Source organism: Cladophialophora bantiana, assembly GCF_000835475.1.
Source record: "Cladophialophora bantiana CBS 173.52 unplaced genomic scaffold supercont1.11, whole genome shotgun sequence".
NCBI lineage: Eukaryota > Fungi > Ascomycota > Eurotiomycetes > Chaetothyriales > Herpotrichiellaceae > Cladophialophora > Cladophialophora bantiana.
The window spans coordinates 1,083,437-1,104,397 of record NW_015971585.1 but is presented as its reverse complement, the minus strand read 5'-3'; the positions used below and the strand labels follow the sequence as shown (position 1 = coordinate 1,104,397).

The window sequence follows — 20,961 nt, the reverse complement described above, 5'->3', positions numbered from 1 at the left end:
AGCCGACAGGACCGAGATAGGGCCTTATTATTAGTGGTTCGGTTAGGAAATCAGCGTCGTACCGACATTGCTCACTTTCTGCGGTTCGGGCAATTGCGCGTACAAGCCAGCGGAACAATGCCGGCGACGGTCCGCCTGTCCCGTGAACAGTTGTTTTTTGATGACTGATAGCCTTTCACTTTTGGGCAAATGCCCGGCTGTACGGAGAGGAGAGAGGGTACCGAGTACGGATAGACGTTGAAGCACAGCGTAGCCCGTGACAAGGCTGACACGCGCAAGTTCGTCGGCCTAGGGTTGCAAAGACCAGATATCGAGAAAATATCCGATCAACATATTAGTAACTGCCTCGTTCCGAGACGGTAAAGAGTGAGACGGTGAAACGGCCAGACTGCCGAGGCCATGAATGGTACGTTGAGTGCCTCATGAGGTAAAGTTATCTCTAGGGCACAATACATATGGGAAATACTATCCCGCTACTTCTCCAAACGTCCAAACAATACAGAGCCCTGCTTGCATCAGGAAGCCCTTGCGTGCAATAAAAATATATCGACAAGTTCCAACACCCACGTACCCGAGTATTCCACGAGAGCGACGTCATTGAGCGGGTCGCAGCAGGGAAAGAAGTTTGCGCTTTTGTGCGCCTTCACCACGTGGGCTGCGGAGCTCATAAAGGTGGATATGTGTCGATTATTCCAACGGTTTTCCTACTGCTAAGGCAGTTTCCCTACTTGGTAGTAGAGTTCAATCACCCGCCGAGCAAGTCTGAATTTCAAGATCGCCACGACCTTTTGTTTAGGTACCTACTGGTAGTCTTGACCACAGCGGGTGAGCTTGCGACAAGAACCCAAGGAACCAGGCATCGAATCAAAGACGATGCTAGCTGCAACTGAGTCGCAATCATGGAAGGTCTTTGCCTGCTTCTCGAAAGGCCCAAGCCGCGAATCCTTGAGTGTTGTCCGTCATCGTCGAACCAAGCAGCTGTGAATCACCCCGTCCTTGCAATTTCCGGTAGGCAAAACGACAGATCACATAAACACCTAGGAAAAACAAAGTAGCTAGGTCACATCTGACCGTGGATTCTGACATGGTGGGATGTTTTCAGTTTTTGAAGTCTTTCTCTGAAGAGTGCCCTGTATATTAGGTCCTTTTCAGGTTTCATAGTCTCCCTTTCAAGTCTAATCAAATGGGAATCTGCCGTCAGCGTGGCAAATAGGTCTGAAAGATGGCCTCAATATGTTTTTCAGGACATAATTCCGAGGTCCTAGTCCGTGCTGATGCGGTGGTTCGGAGAGCCGCGAACTTCCGACACGACAAAACGCGTCGTACATATGTTCGACCCAAGGCCCTACCACCATAATACCTCTGGTCCTGTACGGTCAGCATGGCCTGTGACCTTCAGGGGACATTATCAATGGCACAAGACTAACGCTTGATTTCTCCTGTCTAGGTCGAAGGTCGCTGACAAGCAGAAAATCCACAGTCGTGTATTCGGAGCAGTGTGTGACACGATCAATGCTAGTCACACAGGTAGTACACTCATTATCCCATTGTCATCGCAAAAGGAAGCAGGACAACAGGGGGGAAGCTGTAAAAATCAAGTTGTGTGTAAAGCCTTGGATCGACCGCCAGGGTGTCCTGGGCGAATGGGATGCTGTCGAGGACACAGCCAATTCAGAAGGAAAAGATTAGTCTCAGAATGGTCAGACATCTAAATCCCAAACACAAGGGGTATGACTCGATTAAAATTTGACGTTGCATCGAGACCGAACTCTGTGTCCGTGGCATGCGGAACAGCTTCGGGGAAATTTTCAGAATCAAAGGACAAGCCGGCGCTTTTTCTGCTTCTGTCGCTGGCAATTCCTGACTGGTCAGGGATACTCTGACCTGTCCACTGATCTGGCAATGATGCGTCTAGCATCAAGCATCCTCCTCTGATCCCACCTGAAGGAGGCAAAAGGCTCCGAGTGCCGTCAAAGCGTCCCAGACCCTGGACGGGTGATTGGTGAGAGGAGGAATACTATGACATTGCTTTCCAACTCACTCAGATCCCGCCGAACCGCACCCGATGCCTGCAGTGCCTCCGCCCTCATCTCTCCTGCTCGCTTTAAGGATATCTTCAAGGAACAACTAGTAAATGTTGTTATTGCGAACGTAGTGAACCGGATTTGGCGCCCACAATCTCAGAACGCAACCAGATCAGGGATCGCTAGACCAGCCTTGACGCCTAATAGCGCCGCGTTGCCGGACAAGAGCGCCGAGTGGCGCCTGAAGCGAAGGCTGGTGAGGCGTGGACAACGCCTGACCAGGCCCAAACGAGACAGCTTACAAAATGAGCAGGAGGTACGCTCCGAAAGTACCTACTTGTACCGAGTACTCGTATGCGGGACAAAAGCGAATACTTAGTAAATGTAATGGGCTTCCCCCGGTCGAGGCGGCCGTTGTGTCATCAGTCTTGGAGCATCTGGCTGAGTTATCTCTGGTGCTCTTGCTCTTCTTCGGACCGTGGAATCAGCAATACTAATACTCGGTCTGGTGCGAGCACATGTAAACAGGTGTGGCGATCTTGTCCCCATGGGCACAAGGGGTTCGAGGTTTGTGGTGACGAGTTCGATATTACCACCTGAGTGGTCAGCCTACCTAGGTAGGGGAAGGCGGCGTCATCGCCTGACTCGATCGCGACGAACAAATGATTGATTCGCGCTGATGGTTGGTTTGTCCGTGTCCCAGTTGGTCGAACAGGCCGACCCCTGTCCACTCGGTACAAGTAGTGCCTCTCAACCTCGTCCTCATCCCCGGTCCATGGCTGTTTCCCTCGGCGGCTGGGCACCTTGTTTTCTTTGTCTTGGGGGCGTTTTCCGTTCATCTCCGCCAATGCTGGTCCTGTTTGCCTCCAACAAGCCCCCTGTCTTGTCTCGTACACGCCATTTTTTGTGCAAATGATACTCGTATGCGGCCTCGGAGCGTGCCCAAAGAAAACGAAGCAGCATACAGCACATGGGAAGAACACCCGAGAAGATGACGACTCAAATGAGTCGACAGCATCCAAACGAACGACGATGCAAAGAGAATATAACAGCGACTCGGCAAGGAAAGGGCGACATTTCTTTTGGGCCCAGAACTCGTACCCAGTACATAGTACCTGTTCGTCCCCCCCACGGCCTATTGATCGCAAAGTGATTTTGTTCAAGAATCGGCATTATTCAACAGCACGTTTGGAGGGAATAGCAGCAAAGTTGTGCGTATTACTCTAAAGCCCTTGGCGCTCTGACAACATTGTGTGCTGGCTACATACAACACGGTACAGTTTCAAGCCACAGTAGATGCACATTGTTCTGCTATTGTTTATCTAATTACGAGCCATGACATCGAGTAGTCTTGGTTTTCAGGAGGTTACAAAATCCCAGACAAACACACGGGCATTTGTGTCTGTACTTGTCGGAGAAGCTCTATTCGTTGTTTCGGGAATTCTCCAGATAAAAGACAGCAACTTGAAGCAGCAAACAACAACAGCAACGGGGGGGGTAATACTAGGATGTAGCATGTCACAGTCGTGGTAGTAATACCTACTTACCTAGCTTGGGTGCGTGTTCTGGGGGGGCACCAAGCAGGAGACAGGGGGGTTGAGTGGTGTGGTTTCCCCCCCTGGTGCCCCTAGTCGGTAATGGGCCACTGGCTCTCAGGCTTGGGCGTGCTGGCTTGTTGGTTTGCTAGTTTGCTGGCTTGCTTGCTACTGCCGCCACCAACGCCCTCCCCGATCGACATTTGAAGGTGGGTCGACCAGATGGTGGAATCATTGGTCTGCGTGGGCGAGAAAAGTGGGCCCCACTGTCACAGCGGCTGCGCTGCGCACTGACCGAATCATTCATTCATTTCGTTCACCAACTCAACTCACTTGCTCAACTCACCCAACAACATTTGAGTGAATGCTCTGCCTCTGGTGTTATTGTTGTTGCTGTGTTCTTCTCGTCTGATCATCATCTTCACCATCAGCCACCAGTATCGTCACCGCGATCACCTCGGTCACCATCGTCATCTCCCTCTCCTCCAACAGAGCCGTATGGCTGCACCATTTGCCTCTCACTTGCTGCTCTGAGCATAGTCCCACCTCAACCCTCCCTCTTCGCCATCTCACTGGCAACTGACGGACCGCCGACTCAAGATTGGCGATTGGCCCTGTGCTCCGAAACAACAATCTCCTTCCTTTGGAGCCGGAAAAGCCAAGCAAAAAAGGCTCCAAAGCCATCTTTTGCCCGGCATCACCTCCCGAGTTAAAAAATTCTCTGCCCTTTTCTCGCCTCTCAAACCCTCCCTTTCGGCGACCAACCATCACCTGCTGCCTGGACACCAGCTGGACACCACATCATCATCATCACCCTCCACCCACCCTTCCATCTGCCGCCCCAACCCAAAAAAAATCATCCTACGGAGCTCCCAAGACACAAAACCTTCCCACTTTCCACTTTCTCCCACTCCTACCCACGCAAGCCTGCCGCCTATCTACCGTCTGCCCTGCCGCGCCAGACCCAGCAACAACATTATCCTCCTGCAAGTCACCGACAGGCCACTGGGGTGAAGAAGAAGCGGCCAAAGCGACCCAGCAGGCGACCCTCATCTTAACACTTCCCTCGTACTTTTTTTTTCGCGCGTTCCTCAAAACAAAAATTTCTATTCTATCCCGTATGTGACTCTCCCTCCCCCCTTCCCTCTTTTCCACCATCCAAAAAACCCACCCACCATCCTCCTCCACTTTACCAAACCACTCCCCTGCAATCCTCACCTCGATCAGCCGCAGCCCGCCCTGTCGCGTGTCTAGACAGCTCACAACAGACATCCACCTTTCCGCTAATCCGTTTACTGACCTGTGTGGCTTTCCTTGTACCTTGCAGACTTTTGTTTCACTCCTCAGCATACTCGAACACCCTGCTTGCCCCCCCCAAAAAAACCATCCAAAAAAAAAACTCGAACGCTTTCTGTCCTTACTGAAGTTAATCGGCCTCGACCAAGAGCTTCATCGAGACGCGAGCGTCCCCTTCGTCCTGTACCTCGTCGTCGTGCTCTGTCGTCCAATGGTCGATTGAGCTCGTCAACTCCACTGGTGTATTGAAATCGGGTAATGGACCCAAGGCAGTCACTGTCAAGGACAACATCGTCCAACGTTGCAACCCCTCAAGCTGCCTACAATCCGAATAATATGGCCTCAGCCTACGCCATGCCACCATATCAGAGTAACACGCATCTCCCTCCTATCAACTATCCGCAGCTCCCACCTGCCAGCCAGAACTACATGCCCCAACAATATCGAAACGATCTGCCGCGATATACCTCTGCTCCTACCACCGCGCCTATCCCCTCTCCAGCTCCTGAGAACAGATACATGGCCCCTCAAGCATCCATGGCCGGTCTGCCGCCGTCGTCTGCGCTGCCGCAGCCCCATAACCCGGCGCAACAGCAACCTCAGCAACAGCCGCCTGCACAGGCTTATCAAGGGCCGCCGCAGCCGCGTCAAGCCTACCCTCAACCTCTCGCTCCTGCCCCTCCTCGTCAAGACCCTCTAGCACCGGCATACGCCCAGCCAGACAGTCGCCAGCAAGCATGGTCCGCCTCCGAACCGATGCCCACTATGACCACTGATGTTGGGCGTGATCCGACGCGAACACATGTGGTGGGCTCTCAAGGGCGAAGAGGCATTCTGCCCAGTGCACCAGGGCGCCCTCCAGTGATGCCCAACGGAGTTAATGGCTCTCAGAAGGGCAGCGCGGTTCCTCAGAAAGATGCTGACGGAAAATTCCCTTGTCCCAACTGTACAAAGACCTATCTTCACGCCAAGCATTTGAAGCGGCACATGTTGAGACGTAAGACTTTTCGAACCCCATGATCTGTTTTGGTACACTAACGACTGTTTTGCAGACACGGGCGATCGGCCATACATGTGTGTGCTTTGCAACGATACGTTCTCCAGGAGTGATATATTGAAGCGGCATTTTCAGAAATGCTCTGTTCGTCGTGGCAACCCAACGGGAGCAAGCCACCTTTCCAATCCTGCTGCTCATATCAAAAAGAACCAGCAAAAGGCTGCAACTGCCTCGCCAGCAAGCGCTACCACCCCAAATGCGGTGATGCCCAATCCTCCATACACTACTGCTGCCATGCCCAACACCTCTGCGCCAACCACAAGTGCCCCTGCCCCTGGAATGGCCTATCCCATGCCGTCCAATGGTCCGGGCGACATGCAGCGTCCGGGGCAGCCCATGCAGCCTGGTTCTGGACCCACTGGCATGGACCCCAATGCCAACAACTCATGGTCGATGCATAATCCACGAAGTACCCAAATGATGTATCACTCCAATTCCACACCTCCCGATCATTATGGTATGCAGCCCGGCGGAGGGGACGATAAGCGCAGTGTCATGCCTGGCCCTCATCACATCGGGGATGACTGGAACCATATGTTTCCATCAGGTGGCAATGAGGGATACATGAACCCCATGTTTGGTGGTTATGACCAATCCCAGAACGATGTCAAAAAGGACTTTGAAACCCATGAAGGTGGATCGAATGGTTACTACATTCCCTCTACGAGCCTTGGAGCTGACGGTACGCTTGGACCCCCTCTCTGGAACCTGCATGCATCTCGGCAAGACTTGTTCCAAGCCAAGGTGAACTCGCTATTAACGTTTGTTTTCCCTGGGGGGTTACAGGAATCGCACCGAGACCCACAAAATGATTTTTTCAGGTCCTGCCTGACCGTCGAAGCCATCCAGCATTTTCTCGATCTCTTCCCAAATTTTCAAGGTCATTTTCCATGGCTTCATTTACCCACCTTCAACTTCCTGACCGCCTATGACGGCCTCATTCTTGTCATCATTTGCAGCGGTGCTGTATACTCTGATCGCGTTACTCAACAACAGGTGCGGGCTTTGATGCAGCTCGTCAAATCCAGGATCGACGAAACATCACAACTCTTACATCACCTGGAACCGGGAGTCGCAAGGAATCGGTTGTCGATAACCGGGGAGACAGAGTTTGAAGAACTCCTTGCGTTACAGATTCTCCAGAGCTTGTTTGTTTGGCACGGAGGTCCCGACGAGAGAGCCCTTGCCCGCGCCGAGAGTAAACGAGTATTGTATCTCGTTCGACAGCTCGGCATGTTAACTTTGGCTAGCCCAGAGGATCGTCTTAGCTACAGTTATCTTCACAACCTTCAACCTGGCCAAACAGCCCAACCGTGGCGTTGGGATTGGCGTTCCTGGGTGGAACAGGAAAAACGGTCCCGATTAATGTTCATGGTCTTCTTATGGGACGCCGCCATGTGTATCTACTTCAATGTGGCCCCCCAATTCTCATCGGCCGAGATCAAACTACCCTTACCCTGCGACGACGCTGCGTGGGAAGCTCCAGACGCCGAAACCTGTGCGCAAGCCCTCGGCCTTCGTGGACCGGAGGCCCAGGCGAGGATCAACGTGAGCGGCTCGCTCAGATTGAAACAACTTGAGATGCACCATGCAATGAGTGCTCTGCATAGCGCGACCGTAGTTATGCAGCCGCGAACCACAAATGTCTATTCCAAGTTCATACTTATCCATGCGCTCCACGTGGAAATATGGCAGGTCCAGCGCTCAAGGTTTTTCTTCGGTTCCTCGGATTCCCCTATGACACGCCTCAAAAAACCAAAGGTGTCACCAGAAGACGCGAACAACATGTATAAATCGATCAATTCCGCTCTGGCCCGGTGGAAGCAAGCTTGGGACCAAGATTATGCGCTGCAGTATCCACCAGGAAATGACGATCATGTTCCGCGGCGTATCGGCTTCTGTCGGGATGGTGTACACTTCTACTGGCTTGCTCGTGCATTCATGCAGCCAAACAGAACTCGTGATTGGCAGCTGTCTGCCGACGATCGACTCCGACAAGTTTTGCATGGGCTCAAAAAGGCCAGAGAATGGAGTCGGACCGATGGTGCCCAACGCGGCGAAGAACCTGGCAGTGTGGCCTATATTGATGATAATTATGCGCTTGAGACCATGGAGCTGGACATGAAACAGCTCTTTCGACCTCTCAACACACTTGGCGATAGCCCCGCGTCAATGGGACAACCGAATTCCACTGGCTATCGTTGAAGGCAAGCCACCAAAACTTGGTTACAACCATGTCACTACGCGCCAATGTTTTGTCGTCTTACCAATACAGCACCAAATCAGCATGACCTCACCGACAGTTACCTTTTCATGTCTTTTTCTTATCGAAAAGCTTTAATGCATATAGAACAGTGGGCCTAAAACAAGGATATTGCTTGCGTGGACTCCAGCAGCACTGCAGCATGGTCCTGGTTCAGCCGCAAACATACCTGCATGGAAACGGCGTGGATGGATTGCATTTGTTTTCAGAGGACAAGGCCGATGGCGCCGGACTTAATGATACACCACTTCGCAATGTCCGGCCAACGTGGCGGAAAAAAACATAGATGTGGGTGGCGAATATGATCGCAAGTTCCACGGCGGAACGTTTCTATTTGAACATGTTCGATGATGACGACAGGGAGACCTTGGACGGTGGCGCTGAACAACAAGAAAGTTTGGTGAATGGACGGTCGTGGGAAGGACCTGGAAGATTTGAGAGAGATCGTGACGATGGGATGGTTGTGATTACTCAGCATCGGCACTGACTGGTCTCTTACACACTTCAATGGGCGGCTTCGGGTTGTGTTATTTTCTCTGGCGTTTCTCGGAGGGACTTGCATTGTACGGCCTTTTCAGCATTTGGCGAGACGGGGAACATATTTCTAAAGGACCAAATACTTCAAAGTCAAGGGAGGTTGACCCTTGAGAATGGTGGGTGATATGGGGTTGCATAGGGCTGGCACCAATGGGACTAGCATCTTATTGTCGGAGGCTCGGTTCAGACTGTTTACGATCGAAGAACCTGACTGATGGACGAATGTGCAAGGCTGGGTTTTGATCATTGGGACCCTTCACGAAGGGAGCACTGGTCAGGAACAAGGAGATCAGGAGAGGAGACCCGGCACAGTGATACAAGGTTGCAAAAGGGGACTGTTCAGTATTCGCGCGAAATATAGATAGAGAGGACAAAAAGATCCGCAACGCAATGAATCCAATGGCATTTCTGACCTTGCTATTCCTTTTCCTCGGTCTGGCTATCGCAGTCTACCTCAGTCAGGCTCCTGGTATGGTGTAGTTCTTAATTCTGATGATCTCTGACGTAGGAGGCATGTACAAGTGTACGGTATACCAACAAAGAAGTTTCTACTCCCTCTCAACTCGATTCTGAAACGGCCTACTTTGGTTTTGTTTTTTTCTCCGAGGGCGGCAGGGAACCACCTACAAGAACTTATATGGAGTCATAGTAAGTTGCTCCATACTGTACCTGTGGAGCATTATGGAGCAGTCCATGCCGAAGTAGGTACGAAGTAGACAGGTGGTATGAGCAGTTGATCGTGTCGAGTATCCACCACACTTTGAGCCACCATCCGTCCACCCACCCACCCTGCACCAGCACCAACACCACCTACCTACAAGTAGGGACGAGTACGTGTTTCCCTCCCGTCGCCCTTTCCCCTTGAAGATCTAGCTCACGACGGCCCTCGCGATCGTCAGTCGACCTGCCCTTGTCCTACCACTACCCCTACCCCCTACCCTTACCCCTGATTACGACTACCTATGGACATACGAGTGGGACTACGACGACGATGTATCTCATGACGAATTCAGGGGCCAGATGCGGGGTGTGAGGCTGTGGCCCTTAGATAACAGTCGATTATTTTACAAGTAGTTGCGACAGTGCCAAGGATTCAAGCACGTGTGTGTTGCGCGTGCCGCGAACAAAGGCCAGGGGTGGCATGTAGCTATGATTGAACATTTGACGTTGCGTGCCAAGGTCAGTAAAGAAGACGCGAGGCGTTTCAACTAGTTCAATGTCTCATCTAACCGGGAGGACATGCTGGATTCATGGTCGCTATTGGTACCCTCTCCACACACTGTCCGACCTGGTCTGCGTGAGCGAAAAGTACCCCGTACTCGCCAGATTGACCTGGAACTCTTTGAACTTCCTGGCCTTGGCCTTCTTCTCAAACAAGATATCCAACTCCATGTACGTCAGTCCCATCGGTTCCGGGAGACGGAACCAGCACCACACCAAACACAACAGCGTGGTGCCGGCGAAGAAAAAGCACGATTTTCCTTTCCAGTCCCACGCTGAGGGGTTGAGCATGCGAGGCGTGATGATGTTGGTGATGATGCTGACGACGTTGTAAGCCACTCTGGCAATCACCACCGTCTTGACTCGCAGGCGACTGGATGGGATCTCGGCCACGAGAACATAGCACACGGGCCCCACCGTGAAGTCGTACACGAATGTCAGGACGATGATCAACGACCCCAGCGCCCACGAAGTGCTGTTGGTTTCATGGAGCGTGCCAACAATGCCTGTCACAATAAGGATGATCAACGACAAGACTAGGCCCCAAAGGTACAGTGTGCGTCGGCCAATCTTACGCATTCCGACCCAGGCTAGAATCCCAGCACAGATTGCGCCACCGTACATCCCCACGGCTAGGTTGAAGCTGCTGGCAGTGTCGAAACCTGCTTGTTCGTAGAAATATGCCGCGTAACCAGTCATCGAGCTGCCACACAATGCTTGAGTACACCACACCATGCAGCATATCTCAGTCCGTCGAAGGTCGGTTCCCTTGAAACAGTCCAGATATGACACCCCGCCGCCGTTCAGGTATTTTTCCACTTCGTTGGTATGCTGCATCATTGCCACGGTTTCGTCGGCGTTGAAGTCGGGGTCGGAATCTTTGGTTGTAAGTCTTAATAGAGATTTCTTTGCCTCGCTGATTTTCTCATGTCGGACTAGCCACCACGGGCTCTCGGGCGCAAGGAGCACACCGGCCAAAATGGGCACCGCGAACGCCCATTGCAAGCCAAAGGGTATGCGATACGACCATTCAGAATTGTTGTGGACAAGACCTCGGATGACTGCCACTCCACACAGCTGACCGACAAGCCAGCACATATTGACATTTGAGGTAAGGTAGGCACGGAGAGCCACCGGCATCACCTCCGCTGCGTACGTGGTCGAAAGGGTTTGAAAGCACCCCCTGTTTGCTGGTCAATTGAATCTTTTGAAGGGCACGATATTCCGGGATCTTACCAGGGCAGACCGCAAAGAACCTGGGCTGCGAGGAGCATCTTGATATCGACAGCAAAGAAGGCAAGAAACACGAACAGAGCCATCCATATCAGAGTGCCAACCATGGTCTTGTGATAACCAAACCGATCGGTGAAAAAGCCGTTAAACATCAAGCCTAGAATTTCGCCCGCAACAGCTGCATTGGTAAGACCAGATTGCCAGGCTGGTGATATCTGATAATCCCGTTGGTTTGGTGGAGCATGAACGTTCAGTGGCTCGCCATACGATCGCCTAAAAACCGGGAAGGCAAAGAAGGAGTTGACGAGGGTCAAATCATAGCCTTCCATCACGATGGTCATGCTTAGGAGCAGCGACCACGCGATAGCCTTTGGATACAACCGGCAGCCCCTCAAGAACGTCATGGCATGTTCGGCTTTTGTGGCAGCTCGAGCATCGACCGACAGACGGCGCAGACCAGGAATCGCTGCGGAGAGGCCATGAAACAGATCATCATTGGATTGAGTGAGATGGATTTGATCCTCCGCTGGGGATTTTGGAGCGTCCCGCCCATTCTGTGCCTTCAAAGGTTCCAGCCGGCATGAACCTGCCTGGCTGGGGACTGTGACAAACTCGAGAAACTCAGAGGGATGGGGCTTGTCGTTGGAGGCTCTGTAGCTTTGAGCGCCGCCACCACCACCTGCCTCGTAGCTGGCTCTGCTTGCATCGCTCATTGCCAAGCAGGGAGGAAACCGTTCCAGATCATGATGTTTGAGACGTTAGAGTCGCATACTGGGAGCTGCAACGTTGAAGTAGCACGGAGCATGGACGAAATCGTGGCGACGTCGAGGGAAATGTTGAGAGGGAAGAGCAGTCAAAAGGGCGCAACCTGGGGTTGGCAATAGGGATGTGGGAGGAAAGTGGGTTTTGGATCGCGCGTCTGCAGTGTGCTGCACAGGGCCTGCGTCAGGTGGTGTCATTGCGCTCCAAGCCTGCGAGGAAAAACTCCGTCCGGGGCAGAGGTCATGCCCAACGTGGATGGCGGAGAGCACCAATGGAGATTTGGCAAGGTGGAATGAGGGATGAATGGATGGATGGATGAAGAGCTGCCCCCACAAAAAGCGACGGTGTTGGATGGCTGGGGAAGGAGAATGAGCCTGGCGACTCGCAGGGGGATGCAAGCGAAGCGAAAGGGCAGCCATTGGGTCATTCCCAGGCGTGTGGGTTTGTGTGGGAGGGTTGCCTTCGGCGTAATTATCTAAACAAGCTTTGCCAGCTGTGCGCATTTTCGCCAAAATCCTTCAGCTCGGTCGCTGTCAACGCTCGCAAACGCGATCTCGGGAGGGAAATCAGTTCTGGTGGTTCCAGAGGCTTGCACAGACGAGGCGGGACGAGGAGGAGCAATGAGCCTTTGAAATTTCTCTCCCAGCGTTGTCGGCTGCTCAGAGGCGCACCTGATGACGGCGGTTAGCTATGGAGTCGTTGGCGCCCCAATACCCCAGATTTTCCAGACCGTCGGGCGCCCAAAGTTCCCTCGAGGCCCTAAACAGCCTGGACTCGCTGGAACCCCGGCTCCACCTGGCGAGCTGGGTGCAACCTGGCGGCTTGGATCCAAGTGGTCGAAAATGTTGAGATGCCTGACAGTGGAGTTTCCAAAATGATGGTAGAGAACGAGGAGAAAGGCGCTGTCTGACGAGATCAAGACAAGCACGGCTTGAGTTGAAAGTCTGCAACTCTTCCATAGACGTTATGTGATGCATACCCCGGTACACCATACCGGAATGGTGCCCAAAGAGTCCGGCCATGGGCTGCCATGGGTCAGGTAAGGTCCGGTTGGTCAGGATGATGTTTGAGGTACCGCCATAATTAAAAAAAAATGCAGTCAAGCAGCGAGTCCAAGACGCGCTCTTAAAGAGGCAAGTATGCCGACGCGTAGCGCGTCTATTTGTGGAAAATGTTCCTGATCCATGCAACGTCTGGCCTCGCTCCCATTGACGAGCCATGGACACTTTCGACTCCTCCCCCCGTCCCTCGAAGCGACGCCGAACAGGAACATATGCTACGAAAAGGCGGACGCTGGCCTCATCTTCTGCGCAGTCTGTCCAAAAGATACAAAGAGAGGCAAAGGCCGCTAAGTCTAATGAAGAACCAAGGGGGTTGAAACAGAACGCCCGGTCAATTGAAGATGAACAAGCCGAGGCCAGCAATGTGGACACCGTTGAGCCAGAGGATGAGGAACAAGGCGCCGAGGACAAACCACGAAGAAGCAGTGGTCGCAGGACGAAAGCAATCGATGCGATCGCTGAGCCCGTGACGGATGTGGCCACCAATAGCCCAGCAAGGGCGGAAAGCATTGATCAGGACGCAAAGGAAGGCGCCGAAGATTTGCAGCCTGACCTCCACGTGCCGGCCGCGGATGATGAACACAACGAAGAGGAGACCATGACTTTGGCACGCCCACGATCGAGCACACGTATAAGGCGACCCTCTCGAAAACTGGAGTTAGCTGCCGCAGAATCATCAATACAAGCTGCTAAGCGACGGAAAAGAGCCGCCGGGAAAACACAGGCCGAGTCCGTATCGTCAAAACCAGTGCCTGTCACCGCCTCGACTAGTATCTTATCACCGCAACCAAAAGGAATTCTGACACCCTTACGACACGGTCGGGGAGGCACGTCCGGACCGCGGAAATCTGTGGCTTTTGAAGGCACTATGGACGACGATCAGAGGCAGGTTGAAGAGCAACTCGGCTTCAAGGACATAGTCTCGTCGAGCAAGAAGAGCGGAGAGAAGCGATCCAAGCATTTTGACGACACCGAAGTGGCAAAGCCGGCAGGAGACCAGGGAGACCCACTTGAAGATGCTCTCGAACATGCAGATTCACCCCCGGGAGATGGAGACCCTGAATCCGACGGACCTGTCCTAGAGGAGTCTCTTAACCTGAATGACATTATCTCAAGCTCCCAACTCGCAGACATTCCTCCATCAGGGAATACCCCTACCCATGTCGCCGAGGACGAAGATCCGCATCTCACCACCATCAAGTTACAGATCCTCTCTCGCATCATAGATGATACCCGCAATGACACCCTCTCATGCTCGCCTTCACCCGTACCCTCCCATCTCCAGGCCCAATACGCAGCCCTCCATGCTCTCCTAACTGCAACAATCACATCCGGCGAATCCAACTCTCTCCTCCTTCTTGGTTCCCGCGGCTGCGGAAAATCTCTCCTTATCCGACACGCCCTGACGGACCTAAGAAAAACACACGGCAGCGACTTCCATCTCGTCAATCTAAACGGGTTCTTCCAGACTGATGACAAACTGGCACTGAGGGAAATATGGCGCCAGCTCGGGAGAGAGATGGCTGTGCCGGAGGATGAGACGGGAGAGGTGAGCAGTTATGCTGATACCATGGCGAGTCTATTGAGTCTGTTGAGTCACCCGGAGGAGCTGGCTGCCAATACAGATTCCATGACACTCGATGACAGCAAGGGTGAAAGGAATGTTGAAGTGGGGAACCATTCTTCAAAAAGCGTCGTCTTCGTCCTGGATGAATTTGATCTTTTCACCACCCACCCGCGGCAAACATTGCTCTACAATCTCTTTGACATCGCCCAAGCAAGGAAAGCTCCTATAGCGGTGATCGGCTGCTCCACGCGCATGGATGTCGTCGAATGTTTGGAGAAAAGGGTCAAGAGTCGCTTCAGCCATCGCTGGTTGCATATTCCTAGCGTGAAGAGTCTCGTTGCGTTGGAGGAAGTGGTGAGAGGTGTCTTGTGCCTGGCTGTTCATGGAAAGGAGGCATTAGGGGTCACAAAGGACGACCTGGATTGGAGGCTGAAATGGAATGCCTATATCGAGGTGAGTGTCCCTACCACATTCCCTCAAGCTTTCGCCCCAAAAAGAGAAAGAGTGAAGCCCGACTGACCTGTAAAATTGCTCAGACTCAAGTCCTCCCAGCGTCAACCACCCAAGCCCTCATGAAGAAAATCTTTTACAGTACCAAATCCATACCGGAGCTGCTAGCGGCATTGTATATACCGATTGCTAGCCTATCCATTCCCGCCGAAAAGGAAACTGGTGTCGATGACCGTGCCCAGTCCCACGACTCACCACCCAATATCGCCGACGCAACAATCTCGCCGCCATCGCTGCTGAATCTCCTTTCACATCTGCCCATCCTCCATCTATCCCTCCTCGTCTCTGCTGCGCGTCTCGAGACCATCTACGACGCCACACCCACCAACTTCACCCTCGTCCACAAGCAGTATACCGAGCTGCTCACCCGCTCCAAACTTCAGCGCTCGTCGTCGTTCTCGTTCACGAAGGCCGGCGGCCCCCTCACCGGCACAGGTCTAACATCGTGGAGCAAAGACACCGCAAGAGCCGCGTGGGAGGATTTGGCGCAGTGGCAGTTGATCGTGCCGCACTCGGGGATGGTTAACGCTGTCGGTGCGGGAAGGCTGGGCGATGAAAGGCTAGGAGGCGATGGCATAAGAACCAAAATGTTCAGGGTGGATGTAACTCTTGACGAGATTGCATGGGCAATCAAGAAAAAGTTTGGTGCCGCCAGCGCGGGTGAGACCTTGACCAAATGGTGCAAAGAGGTATAACCTACTCCGTACTCCGTAGTGAATACGTACGACTTGAGGTACTAGGTAGCAGCTTCATGAGCCCCAAGGGCTAGCATGTCTGCTCCGTCAGCCAATCTACTCATAGGACCTGGATGATCGTATGATCTTATGAATAACGCGTATCTGAAGGGACTAGACGGTAATCAAATGCCGCCGAAGTAGAGTTTTGCCCCTGGGTGCCCTCGTGCAGATCACGGCTCAGGACTCATCGAAGAACGCACATGAAGCATGTCGATAGCCTCCCATAATCCGCCAAATATTGTCAGAGGGAGCAACAAACAGTTGTCACGCGTTGCTTGTGTTAATGCCCAATCTACTGCAATACAGACTTCTTCGTGGGACAAGCATCACCCATATCAATGACTCAGAAGGCATGCTCGCTCGAACCCTTGCGGTCCCAACTCACCCCTGTGGCACTGGTCGTTGGTCGCCGGGTAACTGGAAGCCTGTGGAGGCCGAAAGCATCATCAGACCAACAGCTCAAATTCTCCGGGGTCGAAGAGTCATCAATGTCTCTAAAAGGAGCTTCACTTGTGACGTGGCCTTGCTGAGAGAGTATTGCAGAAGATCTGAGAGCTTGGATTTGATGATATTGTTGATGGGGAGAGGTATCGCTGCATTAGCATGCTTCTGGTGAGACCGGTGTGAAGGAAATTGAGGTCAGCCTATGTATGCTAAGCGCCAACAGCCGATAGTATTGGCGTTGATGGTGTAGAGCCAACCATCCTTCAAGACCGGGATGCATGTGCTTGGGTGCAGCTGGAAACTCCATCCGGGATCATGCCTCAAGCCTCGATGTCTAACTAGTGGTTCGGGGGGGGATGGTGGTCTCTGGGGCATCAAGAATCTCGACCCCTGGGGGTGTCTCATAGGCGAGGGCTTGTGACCGCCTCTTTCAACTCAAGGCATGCAGCACCGGCCGTCTGCACGAGGTGCAGATAGAAAGGGCCAGGCTCAGCTTCCTGGCACTTGCCGCAGGGTGCAGATGAAGCTTCGAAATGAGCTGGCGGGGCTGGCAGCCGTCTTCACCGGGCCTAACCGATATCCAGAGGCCAGCTTGTCGATTGCCGGTTCGTAAGAGGGTCAAGCAGGGTTCTCGATTTGGCGACTTGGGCCAGAAAGCGACCAGTAGATCTCCCTCGTTTCACATGATACGCTTCGGCTGTAGGTAATCGGACCCTGACGCCGACGTTTACCCCCTTTTGGCTTCGTTCATGCACACAGTGCGACTCTTGCGCTGTCCCCGAAGCCTCTGTTGGGCACTAGACGCAGAACCGGTTGCGCCCGTCGAGCTGTGACAGGTGTCGTTCATCCTGCGGCAACTGGAAAGGGGGGGGGGCCGGGGCTGTCAGCACGCATTGTTGGGCCTACAGACGATTCGGCCGCGGAGGGACAGAGCTCGTTGGGAGGATGCTGCTTCGAACGGGGAAGCGTCGTCTCCGTAGAGGGTCGAGGTCGAAGGGGGGAGAGCTGGCGCCATGGACTGGAGCTCGCAAGGCGTTGTAGGTGGCTCTCCAGGCGGACACAGGGCGTGTACGAGGTACATAGAGACTGGACTGAGGCCTGGTGAGCCTGCAGATTGAGCGTTTAGCTCTTGCCTCTAGATCCCTGCGCTCGCCGGGTGCCTGCTGCTGCCAGTCGCAAGAGTGAGTGCCGCTCTGTTCTCGGTCACTTCCGTCCCCGATGCACCAGATCCGCGTCCGTCCAACTCTATTTCGTCTTCATCACTCCCTCTTCCTTCTGTGCTGTCTCTCTTCTTCTTGTTGCTTCAAGTAAAGGCCCTTGAACGTCCCCCTCACAGCATTTTGCATCGGCCCATCCGCCCTGCTTGCAAGGCATCTGGCCTGGCGGTGCCATGCCCCAGCGGATAGGACCAAGGACGCACGAAGATACTCGTGGGAACATGCACAGCCATATGACACCGATAAAGATGTCACCGCCTCTGCAATCAAGCTTGGATGCTCCTTCTGGCCAGAGTCAAATGTCTGACCTGCCCACTTCATCTGACACCAAAGCAACGGTTGTCGGTGAACCCCAGCCGTCGTCGGAGCTACACACTGGGTGAAACCGATTGACATTACGGTACCCGCAAAATGACGGTTCTACCGTCCATATGTTTTGATCGAACGCAGAAAGACTTTCCGCGTGCTGAACGCGACCTCTCCCTGACTGTCCCCGGAACCCAACACTGTGGTGGGACGGGAAAACCACTCAAAAGGTCAGGGGATTTTTGAGATGATTTATGTGAAAAGGCAGGCTCCCGTTGCGGCAAAGACATGTTGAAGAGAGTCAATAACCGCTCAATGGTTGACAGTTATCCTGCGTGCTCCCTGCGGTACGTGATCTCAGTGTCTGGTATAGGACTGATGTGACGTCCAACCACGGGATGGCTGCGGCTCTGCGCCCTAGGATCAGCCACCTCCCCTATTCACGGAGCTTCAGAAAATTCAATCAGATGTGGCCGTTACGTACGAACAAGAACTTTCGGGGTCAGACTCACCTCTTCGACTAGTGTTGCTGCTCAGCTGTCGAGATGGCAAGACATTGCGAGCTCTAAAGCACTGCGCACATGCACGGAAGATGCCCACCAGAGCTGGACGGCGGCGGTAGTGAGAGCATCGCAGATAACGCTGTAATGCTTCCGCCATCCGTGGCCATTGAGAGGCAGGGTTGGAGGGAAACATGAACCGATCAGCCGTGGAATGGGTCAGAGACACTCGATGACTCGTCAGTCTTCGCATCCACCATGACTGCCGACAGATGCTCAATGTCCCAAGGGTATCATAGATCAAGAACCAACGAGGGATGACGGCACAACGGCAACCCCCCTGCAAGACGCTCTGGTTTGGCGGTCCCCTACGCTAAAGCAATACCCTGGAATGACAGACAGCCGCTGGCAGACCCGTGAGTCAAGGCCGCTGAGTGGGAATGCCACAAGCCCCCGTTTAAAGCTGACATCCCCCTCCTCCGGTCTTCTCAGCTTCTTTCAGGCTTTGGCTTTCCCGTCGATTGGACCATTTGGCTCAACGCTTCCTAATCTCAGTGTATTGACCACCTATTTCTAGGACTACGGGTCTTGCAAGGCTAGGACTAGAAGCAATCTTTCATCATGTATACAGGTCGCACATTAGCCCCAGGTTTGTGCGACCCAGACGCACGATATCATTTGACTTTGAGCTATATAGCGGTACTACCTCAACCTGCTGACCACCCCCTTACAGCCGTTGAAAATCGAGCCGCTAGGCTGAGCACGTCCACATCTGCCAATAATGGCAGAATTGCTCCTAGAAGCGGTAAGGTCAACGACGCTGTTGTCACTATAAGTCTAACTCAGAAGCAGTAACCCGCGTTGAGACGCGCGATGAACGCCGTGGACGCTTCAGCGAAGGCGATAAGCCTCCAAATCCGAAACCCAAACCCAAACCCAAACCCAAACCACCGCCCAAACCTTCAGATGAGCCATCAATACCTGGGATATGTTGAAGACATAATCGTTTCATTGTTGGTCGCCATCTCAGAGAGCAAGGCGGCCTAAGACTGTCCGACCTGGATCTTGCAGCCTACGGTGCCTGGATGAATTCCAAAGCGGCCTATCCTGAGAAGAGGAGGCCGCATAACCGACGATCCAAGCCAGATGGTGGGAGCAAAGGACATAGGCTTATTTTCAGGCAGCAGGAACAGGCTCTTGACGAAGGTAATCTACAAATGAATACGCAAATGTCATTTATATCTGAGTCTAAGCTTTCTTGCCCCGGCCATGAGTCTTGTGACTGAATACCTCTTGTTGGGCATCGACACCATGTTATGGCAGTGAGGCACAGCCTGCTTCCCTGAATTGCCATCTAACTGGTGACCTCCATGCTGGCCCACACGGCTGGGACCCAGGAACACGGTTTATCACGGACGAGGCAGATGCACAGTGAGCCGATGTATCACACATTATTCAGATCATCAACAACGACAAGGCTAGCGTGGGACCACCCGGTACCCAAAGTGAGGTGAGAAACGTGACGATATATTCTGCCAGATCGTGCGTAACCGCCCTTTCGCATCGTACTTGCGCAATGCGATAGCTTTTGGGTCTTTCTTCGCACACTTTGCAACCGACAGCTGCAGTTAGAACACAGTGGTGCTGGAGGGCAGAGTGTAGCCGACAACAGCGTCCAAAAAGCATTGTAGTATTCCAAGGCCTCACACCCTAGAAAGGGATAAGGGTTGATGGTGAAAGGATTCGGTCACCATCCCGGGCAAGTCACTGAGTCCGGTGGACCACGACGAGAAGAGTGGATCGGGCTGGAACTGCAAAGCCGCATATTGACCAGGAACAGTACAGTCGCTCGCCACAGGCATCGAGGTTGCTTTGGCCGACCCTCGTAGGACCCACCCGACTCCTTGGCTCGATCCGAATCTTCGAAGAGAGGAGATGTCGATGGTCCCGGGTCCGTCGGTAGGGGGCACTCATGACTAGGCACAAGCCACACGGAAGCGAAGGAGGGTCGAATATCTCATGCGAGGGAATCAAGGCGTGTGGGAGCAAGGAACAAGCCACGGGGAGGAGTCGGATTGAGTCGAGTCGTTGGGGACGTACGAGGTACGAGGTACCTACATAGTACATACTATGAAAACGGGCGCCGTAGCAACGGGTGCGTTGGCGAGACTAATGGCCTCATTCTTCAGGTAGCCAACCACCCGTATCGAGTACCGGGAAATGATGCCCAACCTGGAGGACAAATGTTAAATTCAAAATAAAATGCACCCAAGGATTGCAGTAGGAGGACACGCCGTCGCTCTGTTTCTCACCCACCTGGCACCTGCAGGGCGTACAATGGGCATTGGTTTGGTGGCGGGCATGACTAGCGGCGTAGCTCACTAGCAACACCAGCAAACTACTGACCGCAGCCACCGTAATAGTGCACTACCCAGCAGTTTGTTCGTTATTGGCCAATTCCACCATCACCACCAGGGTTGCAGAGCTCATGCAGACAAAGGGAAACGAATTATGTGACCGACATGGTGCTGCATGGGGTGTGACTTGCTGCCTTTCGGGCTTGCTGGCTCGCTGGCTCGTTGGACACCTTGGCAGGCCACATGCCCGGGGGTGGACGAGGACGCAAGGTGACCTGTCACTTTCCCCCTGCTCCCACCTCCGACCTCTTCCTCTCTCGATGCCTGCCTGATT

At 53.3% G+C, this 20,961-nt stretch overlaps 3 protein-coding genes across 3 annotated transcripts; 2 read left to right on the top strand and 1 right to left on the bottom strand.

Moving 5' to 3' along the window:
- Positions 1-5,191: 5,191 nt before the first annotated feature.
- On the top strand, positions 5,192-8,117 carry Z519_07822 (uncharacterized protein; the record flags this gene model as incomplete). The annotated part of the gene is made up of 2 exons (XM_016765552.1): positions 5,192-5,852; positions 5,908-8,117. 2 exons carry the CDS (start codon positions 5,192-5,194, stop codon positions 8,115-8,117), a joined length of 2,871 nt encoding a protein of 956 aa, XP_016618521.1.
- Positions 8,118-9,969: 1,852 nt separating this feature from the next.
- On the bottom strand, positions 9,970-11,879 carry Z519_07821 (uncharacterized protein; the record flags this gene model as incomplete). Its single annotated transcript, XM_016765551.1, has 2 exons — positions 9,970-11,116; positions 11,170-11,879. 2 exons carry the CDS (start codon positions 11,877-11,879, stop codon positions 9,970-9,972), a joined length of 1,857 nt encoding a protein of 618 aa, XP_016618520.1.
- Positions 11,880-13,146: 1,267 nt separating this feature from the next.
- Positions 13,147-15,761, top strand: Z519_07820 (uncharacterized protein; the record flags this gene model as incomplete). Its single annotated transcript, XM_016765550.1, has 2 exons — positions 13,147-15,009; positions 15,093-15,761. The coding sequence occupies 2 exons, from the start codon at positions 13,147-13,149 to the stop codon at positions 15,759-15,761; spliced, it is 2,532 nt and encodes an 843-aa protein (XP_016618519.1).
- Between the last annotated feature and the right edge of the window lie 5,200 nt (positions 15,762-20,961).